This window comes from Impatiens glandulifera, chromosome 1 (assembly GCF_907164915.1).
Source record: "Impatiens glandulifera chromosome 1, dImpGla2.1, whole genome shotgun sequence".
NCBI lineage: Eukaryota > Viridiplantae > Streptophyta > Magnoliopsida > Ericales > Balsaminaceae > Impatiens > Impatiens glandulifera.
Genome location: NC_061862.1, coordinates 21,591,910 through 21,601,196, shown reverse-complemented (window position 1 = coordinate 21,601,196; position 9,287 = coordinate 21,591,910). Strand labels below are relative to the sequence as shown.

Genomic DNA, 9,287 nt, shown 5'->3' with positions numbered 1-9,287 from the left:
AAATAAATAATATTTCTTATTATTAATAATATCTAATATGTATTAATTATATATTATTTTATTTCACAAATAAATAATATTTCTTATTATTAATAATATCTAATATATATTAATAATTAACCATCTTTTCGTTTATCTAGTCGGTCAACTCTAAGTGTGTGACCTCATATGACCCGATTATAATAGTTATAGGTTTAACCTCATTAATCGTAGTTGGCTTCTAGCAAAGCACTACGACTCCTAAAATAATCGGTTTAAATTATATCTGTTAATTTGTCTTATCCAAGTTTAGTCATTGCATATTAAATTAAAGGACACAATTCTTTCAATAAATATATTATGTTAAAAATGGAGACTATAAATGAAGTTGATTTAGAATAATGGAGGATAGTATATTCGGAACATGAAGACATGCAATCAATGGTTTTGAAAAAAATGTAGAATTTGCTCTTATTTTTTTAATTTAATTTAACTTAATCTTCATTTAATTCTTTTTCACTATTTATCATAAATTTGGCCTATCAAATAAATTTAATATTTAATTTAAAAAATTGAATTATCTGTTCACGATTAAACACAGTTAAATGATTGGAACCGATAGAACCAAAACCGGTAAAACTTATATCATGTTAACCGATTAACCGAACAGTATAACACCCTTATTTATTGTAAATACCCCTATTTGTCATATAACATCCAAATCACGATGTTGAGTGTGAAAACTGGATCAGACGATAAATAAATAAATAAATAAATAAATAAATAAATAAATAAATAAATAAATAAATAAATAAATAAATAAATAAATAAATATTTATTGCTCAACGATAATTATATAAAAATCCAGATGAGATTATATTATATTATACTCTGTAAGTAAGTGAGTAGATTAATTAAGTCAATGCAAATAATGCTTCAAAATAATTGAAACCAACCAACAAACAAACTAGAAGAAAAAACATGCAAAATTTAATTACAGTTGACTCCTTATAATATAGTACATTTTAAAAAAATGCCATGAACAAAGTAAACAATAAAATAAAAGAGATGGACAGAAATTGAGAATAAGTATGGGAAAGGAAATAGGCATCAACATCGTCACATATTAGGTTAGGAAGGTATAAAGTAGAATCGACACAAATGTCCCAATTATTCTTAAAAAAGAAATACCAGCTCGACCGTAATGATCCTACATTCTAATCCCAAATAAGAATAAATAAAAAAAATCATGTTATATGAGATCGCAAACTTTTCTATATAATCATTTTCACCTTTCCATTTATAAAAACGTTTGGAATTGAGTCTAACTAAGTATTTTTACGAATAATTTACAAATAAGTGTCATTAAATTTATTAATATATATATAATTAAAATATATTTTAAAATATTATTTCCTAGGGTGTAACTTATAAACCGACTAATTCGTTCAAATCGAACCAAAATTCTTCAAACCGAACCGGCTAAACCGAATTCATTACGGTTTTCTTTTTATTAAATTGTTCTCAGCGATTTAGTTTGTCGATCGGTTTAACGCCAGTTACGCCACTGAAAGCACTCCAACCGGTCAAATATTTAAATAAGACGGGAACAAAAATCGAGTATTATTCCGACAATAATGAGTAATAATAATGAGAGACTATCATGAACTTAAAAACTTAGTATTAGAATATTAAAAATATTAACTATTATTAGCATTAGACAAATTTAATTTAAAAATTGTTGACAATTTTAATTGTAATGTTGAGTAAATATCAAATCTTAGTATAATGCACATTTGTGTTTTGAAATGAGGTTAATGATTCATGAATTAAGTTACTAAATTTTATTCATAATTTGTATTTGTTCATATATATATATATATATAATATGTTATTGATATATATTTAATCTATTTAAATAAATTTGATAGTAGATGAAATTGATTAAACCGACTAAATTGATCTTCTAATCGTAAATTCGAACCAATCAAACCAAAATTTTGAAATTTAGTAAACTGACATCAACGGTTTGGATGTGCATTTCGGTCAATAAATCGACCAAACCGAACCGTTTTTTTTTACTTTCATCTAAATTAATATCTAAATAAGATATTTAAAAAAGAATTTAAATAAATAAAGTATTTATTTTTTCAAAATAGATATTTTTGGAATATGTTTGTCATCTATATAAGTCTTTTTATCGTTATTCACTAATAACTTTTATAGGTTTCTCGCTATTTTGACTATATTTGTAGATTATTAGTTATCATTTGAGAAAAAAAAATCGACGTTATCTGTCCTTGGGCGAAAAAAAATTTCACTGCCGCTCACCGTTCTATTAGTTTATTCGGTTTGCTCTTCTTCGTCACTATCGTTGTGGGAAACTCTAATTCGTTCATATTTGGAGTCAACTTGAAGGAATTGAATGATGTTGGATGATTTTCTTTAGAATTTTAATTTTTACAAATTTGTATTATTTATCTGTTATATTTTATTATTTGCAAATTAATGTTCTGTTTTTTTTTATTTATTTTGACAATTCTTTCCTTTTTTCCGCAATAATTGTCCATATAAACTACATTTTAATTTCATGTTCCTTGTCTAGATACAATTTTCAGAAACCATATTTAAAAATTCAATTTTGTTAAATGTTATCATAAAATGAAAGTATAAAAGAAAACGATTTTCAAAAGTCAATGGTCTTGTGCATCATTTTCCTCATAGGGCCAGCCAGTAATAATCATGTCACCCCACCCCATTGAAAACAACAAAACAAGGAGTCAAGGACTATAGAGAAAGATTGTCCATTATTTTCATATCATTCCAAATATTAAGAAAAAGAAATCTAGCTACCTAAATTAATTATGGATCACTCTCATTGCTTTAGTGACGTAGTATAAACCCAATAATAATAATAATGTATTTTTATTAAAGTTTGATGATCCAATTCCCCACTACTAGTAATGCTATATAGTATTTACACCATTTTAATTTATTCATATCTTGAATCTTCTTAATTCTTCAAGAATCTCACATGATAAAACAAGCATTTGGATTTTCGTCGCTAAATGCAAAACCCGGAGGGTTTTGGTAGTTACCCCATCCGCCCGGATTTGGTGCGGTGTACCTATTGGTGGTCGGGTATCCGGTTACAGGAGGGTACCCATACGGATACCCGTATCCATATCCATAATTCACAGGGGAAAATTGGACCTGATGTTCACCTACTTTAGGACCAGCCTTATCCTTTTCGCCGCCGCCGCCTTTCTCTTTATTTTCTCCGGCGCCGGCGCCGGCTCCTCCGGCAGTTTCTTTCTTTGGAAGAATCAAAACCTCCACATTCCTCTTCAATTTTCCTTCAAGTGTCTCGGCTAACATTTTCATCTCCATGGTTCCTTTCACCATCACCAATTCCTTCTCTCTATCAAATTTAATCTCATGAAAACCTGTACATATGTAACAATATTAACTGTTTTCTGTTAGTAATTTGTTCAATAAGATGAATATTGAAAGATTCTGTTACTCACCTTCTGTTTTGGTAACGGTTTTGTAGATCTTTTGAATGCATCCTTCACAGTGAAGGTTAAGTCTCAAAACAGCAGTTATCAATGGCGGCTGAGACATAATTATGAAGGTGATGATCAATATTCAAAATATAAAACAGAGACGATGATCAGAATCAGTGAAAGAATTAAGGCGAGAGAAGTAATACCTCTTTGGCCTTGTTATCGTCTGCCTTTTTCTCTGTTTTCTCTTCCGATTTCTTCTTATCTTCACCGCCGTTTTCTTTCTTCTTAGGCGGCGCCGGAGAGATAATCTCCACATTCTTCTTCATCCTCTGCTCGAGTATCTCTTTAGCCTTCACCGGATCAACTTTTCCGACGATACTTATCTTGTTCGATTCCAAATCAGCTTTCAAAGATACAAAACCTACAAAGAAATTAATCAATCATCAACAACCTGATTTACCAGAGCATATTCAATGAATGAATGATAATTGAAAGCTGTATATTCCAGAATCAGAAAAAGTAAATCGAAGAATATTAACCTAATTTTTCAGCCAACACATAATTAGAGAACTAATACTCGAAATCACATATCAGATTCTGGAAATTAATACCTTCCAAAGATCCGAGAACTTTCTTGCACTTGGTAATGCAACCGGAACAGTGCAAATCCATTTTAAGAACCACAAGATCATCATTCTTCTTCCCTCCGTCATCAGATTTGTTCTTATTCTGTAAACATATGCATCGATTCATAAACGATTTCAATTAATCATACATAGAGATAGAGAAATTAAGGAGACTCACTGCGCCCATTTCCACTTGCGAGGACTTAGAAGAAAGAAGTGAGAAATGATTTCAGTTTGATATAGCCAAATATATTAATAATAATATATTATAGAGATAGAGAGACTCAAAGAAGTATTAATATATAGAGAGTGAGAAGTGCCTTCTTAGTGGCTGGCAATGCATTGTTTTCAAATAAAGCTTCTCTAGGTCTTCAGGTCAACAAAAGATGTTTTTTCTTATAATAGTTAATTATCATTTATTGAAGGGAAACAAGTCTAATTAAACAATCAAAATATTTCGGCAATAAAATTTGTTCTTGTCCATAATTTAATAAAAAAATATCAAAAAAAATATTATGTAAAATAATAATTAGTCATTTACATAATATCATAATTCGTACAAATTAATGCATGATAGTAAAAGAGCATCTAAATGAGATACATTTCAATTATTCTTTATGAAAAAAAAAATACAACTTCAAATTTGTCAACACATTCTTAATCACTAAAAATGGATGTATAGAGACTAAAAAAATATCACCAACACAATGAGAGAGTATGAACAACAAATTCACAGCCTAGGTCAACCCATTTATTAAAACAAAAATATGATTTTAATTAAATTGATTAGAGGTTTACCATAGGAATGTGTAGTATAATAGTTCAAGCTGAAAAAATATATTTTATTTAGTTATGAGTTCAAATCTTATCAAAAATATTTTTTTACAATTATTTAAAATTAAATTTATGACATAAAAAAAATCACATTTTTCTATATGGTATGGATCAACCCAATTCTCAGAACTAGCATTGATATAAACAACAAACGACAACACTAAAAGCTGAGAGTGTAATTTAGATTATAAAATTTTGGGACGAATACTTTGATTCAACTAAACAAGATATCGAACTGAACAAAATTTAACATCAACCTCAAATTTAAATGATAAAAAATACAATGATATACCCTTCCATACTTAAAATAAAAAATTAGTGTTAAAAATAATTATTTTTTCATTTTTTGAGAGTTAATGACATAAATATTTATTATTTTTTTTTTCATCTAAGAAGAACTGAAAAAGAATACTAGCCCTAGAAATTTTCTTTAAAGGTTGTAAGATACCCAACAACAAAAATTAAAATTAATAGGATAATGAGAAACTACATAATAGTTTATAATACTACTTTTTTGAAAACATTTATTTATCTGTTTTTAGTTTGGATGTAAATTTATATTTATGAGATATTCAATAGAGTTTTTCAATTATGTATTATAAGATGGGTATATGTTTCTATATATGTTAGTACAATAATTAATAACCATAATCAACTTATAACTTAATGCTCAAATCAAACATCATAAGTCTAATAAAAGCCCCTTGGTGTAACATTCATTCGTTTGAATTAATAAACCAATTGCCTAATTGGGATTTCTTACACTACAAGTATGATCAAAAGAAGCTGAAAAGTGAAAAGGAAATAATAGAAAAAATCATCTCAATTAAGATATTGTTCCACAACATTAAGGCCTTAACACAATTAAAATTATCTAGTTAATTAATTTAACCTTCAAATAATATTATTACAATCAATCTAACATAGTTTTCAACTAAATCAACCAGTTATTATTTACTATTAGTAGAAGAAAATCAGATTAATTTTTTTAATCCCTCAGTTATAACCCACACACTATTCTAATAATTTCAAAATATAAAATATATGAATGCTGCTGAAGTTGAAATTAGTAATCTGAGTAAATATTTATACAAATGTAAAATTAAAAATAAAAAGTTATTATTGAGTTAAAAAAGGGAAATTGTATGGAAAATTCCTGAGTATTTAAGTCTTTCCGCGTGGGGACCACCTCAGCGGTTGCCAAGAAATTGCATGCATAGAATACAAAGTCTCTTTGTCTAACGAAAGTAAATGCCAATCAAATGAGTCAATTGTTACTCTCTAAAGTCTCAATACACTTTTAATAAATCCAAAACAATCAATTTTATTTATTTATTATTATTATTAATTAATTTAGTAATCAAATTTACTTATTTTATAACTATTTTTCATCCTTAATTAAAAAAAAATGAATCACTTCTATCATAAACTCTAAAGAAAACAATATATATATTTTTTTAAACTTTACTTCAAAACTTGGTCACAATATTTGTAAAAAACTAGACAAATGTTGTGATTAAAGTCAAAATACCATTGATAAATATTAATAATCCAAAAACTGTGAAATTCTAGGTCTAAGTGAAATACCGATGCAATAATCGCTCTAGTCAAAGTTTTAGAAAGACCACGAAAATACCGATGAAGAAAAAAAAGAAGTTCGATCAATCACATCGCAAGATCTACTATTACAATATCATTCAAAAATAAGGAATTTAACTTATTATGGTAGATTAAATGCAAAATTTTTGAACTTGGTAAAGGTTAAAAAATATATTTTTATTGGGCCAAATTATTCACAAGCTAGATAGCAATTTCCAAGAGGGGTGTAAAGTAATTTTATTTTTGGTGAAAAACAAAACAAAAGTAGGATATTGAATAATCATAATCTTATATGGCTACCAAAAATGCAATTGGTACATGATCAGGAAGGTTGCTTTTAGGCAACCAATTGGACCTCTAACCCATTAAACCCATCATCTTTTTATGCCACAAGTTTGAGATTCCAAGTCATTACTTATGATTTTACAAAATGAGTTTGGCTTAGAAAATGGGCTACAACTATTTTTTTTTCTTTTTAAACCTAAGCTAAGACCATCTCCAACGAACACACATAATGGGGTTTTGCATATCCTTTTTTTCCTCTAACCAAACCATTGGACGATACATACTGGCTCTTAGGTTATATTTTTTTTAATATCTTTTAATTTCTTTATATTTAAATTAATCCTTCAACTTATATTTTTTTTTTACTTTTAAGATAAAAAGTTAAATTTTTTTTTAAATATATAATTAAATCATTAAATTTATTATATTTGAAATTTAATCTAATTTATTTTATAATTTATTTTATATTTTTAACTTATATTTTATAAATTATATTATAATATGTTAACAATATTTGTTTTAATATAATATGTTTGTTTATTTAAATGTATTAGAATTATTTTGTTGTTTATGAATTATTGATATATAATTAATTTTATCTTAATTTTATGAAATGAAATAGAAAAGATTGTGGTTAAATATATAAAGTTGATAAATATATAGATAATATTAATAAGGTTAAAAAGTTAGTGTAAGAAAAGAAAATCATAAGAAAATTTTTTTGGGTTTAAGAATGAGTTTTTAGGTTGGAGATGAATTACTGTTTGATGTGATTTTTATTACATTTTGGGTTTAAGAATAGGTTTATAAGTTGGAAATGGTCTAATAAATAAAATTTCAAGACACTTTTGAAACATTTTAAATGCAAATAAGAAAACTTTTAAGTTTATATAAATTAGTGTTACAAATAGTAAATGACTTATAACACTATCACTTGAAAGTTTTTCTGGCTAAGTGATAGAACATAACAAAATTCATGGACTTAAATGTTACAAATTTGAAATAATTATAAAAAAAACTATTTCATCCACTCTATCAACTCTTTCAATTGAAAATGTTCTAAACCCCAAAATAACATACTTATGCAAGGATAAACAAAAATAAATAAGAAAAGAAAAGAAAAATGAAAAGAGATATATCAATTAGGTGAAGTAAACTCTTTTCATGTTAATATATTTGATAAATATTTAAGTCATTACCCACTTAAATATTTTAAGTAAAGATCTTAACTCTTAAGTTAAAGTTTGTAGACAGTTTCTACCTATAATCGTAAAATTACAGAAAAACAAACTTTTATATCATACAATTATTTTTATTTATGCATAAATGAATATGATGGGGGGCATGGAAGCCTATCACATGAATGGCAAATATTCAATTCAAACAAGATTAAAAAATTGTCAAAAATTTTAGAATGTATTCAATCATAACACAATACTTTTTATTCTTTTCAAATTGCCTCAAAATTTTCTTTATATTTTGTAATCAATACATTATCATTTTTCTTTAAATAAATAAAATAAAAGCTTAACTAACTATTGAGTTGCTTAGTTGGAATAAAAACTTAATTAACCATAAGTCAACTAGAGTATTAATTCTCCCATTTTTCCCCTAGCATCTCACTTTCCTTTTCTGTTTTAAATTTGTTATTTTTATCTCAAAATTAACATCTTGAGAGTTATATATTTTTGATGGTTATTATTTCTATTCTTTTAAGAAATTCTAAGAAAAAGTTGAGATATATAATATTATTGTGTTACAAATTATAAAATTATTATAAAATTCAATAGTGATATTTGGTTAGATGGACAAACAAGTATAATACTATTGGTATAGTATAAACTATTTATTTAGTATAGTGTTTGTTATATATTTACTATTCGTATAATTTATATCTCTTATAGTTAATATAAAATAATAACTATTTCTTTAAGTAGAATATTATTTTTATATTATTTAATTTTTTTATTTTTCATTATATCTTCTATTTTTATTAAATTTAACTTTTAAATATAAAAAGACATTTTTATTAATTTAACCAATTAAAATTTCAAATAATTTGATTTTTTTTATCTTTTAAAAAATATTAAATAACCCGGGCTCAATTGAGCTATCCAAGTTGAATACATTTTCTTTTATTTGACTCAAGAAAACGTTAATAAAAAATTAAATTATGATAATGAAAAAGTAAATAATAGGTGAAATATTGATTCAAGTTAATAACTTAGTTAATTATATTATATCAAATAAATATAAATAATTAAACCTAATTTGTTTTTTTGAATAATTTTAATTAGAGAATTTGAAAATTAAGTACAACTTCTATACCCGCCACTAATTAAGATTCAAGAAAACCAAGATTGAAGAAACACTCCAACCTTCATCTTTAATCAAAATTTCATACAAGCTGTTGTTCATCTTCTTCTTCTTCTTCTGTCACTACTGTTAGTAAAAG

At 25.8% G+C, this 9,287-nt stretch overlaps 1 protein-coding gene across 1 annotated transcript; it reads right to left on the bottom strand.

The window, feature by feature from the left end:
• Nucleotides 1-2,767: 2,767 nt before the first annotated feature.
• On the bottom strand, nucleotides 2,768-4,430 carry LOC124921016 (heavy metal-associated isoprenylated plant protein 3-like). Its single transcript, XM_047461615.1, has 5 exons — nucleotides 4,293-4,430; nucleotides 4,100-4,217; nucleotides 3,692-3,909; nucleotides 3,507-3,594; nucleotides 2,768-3,425 (listed from the first exon to the last, which is right to left on the bottom strand). Exons 1-5 carry the CDS (start codon nucleotides 4,299-4,301, stop codon nucleotides 3,010-3,012), a joined length of 849 nt encoding a protein of 282 aa, XP_047317571.1. The 5' UTR covers nucleotides 4,302-4,430; the 3' UTR covers nucleotides 2,768-3,009.
• Between the last annotated feature and the right edge of the window lie 4,857 nt (nucleotides 4,431-9,287).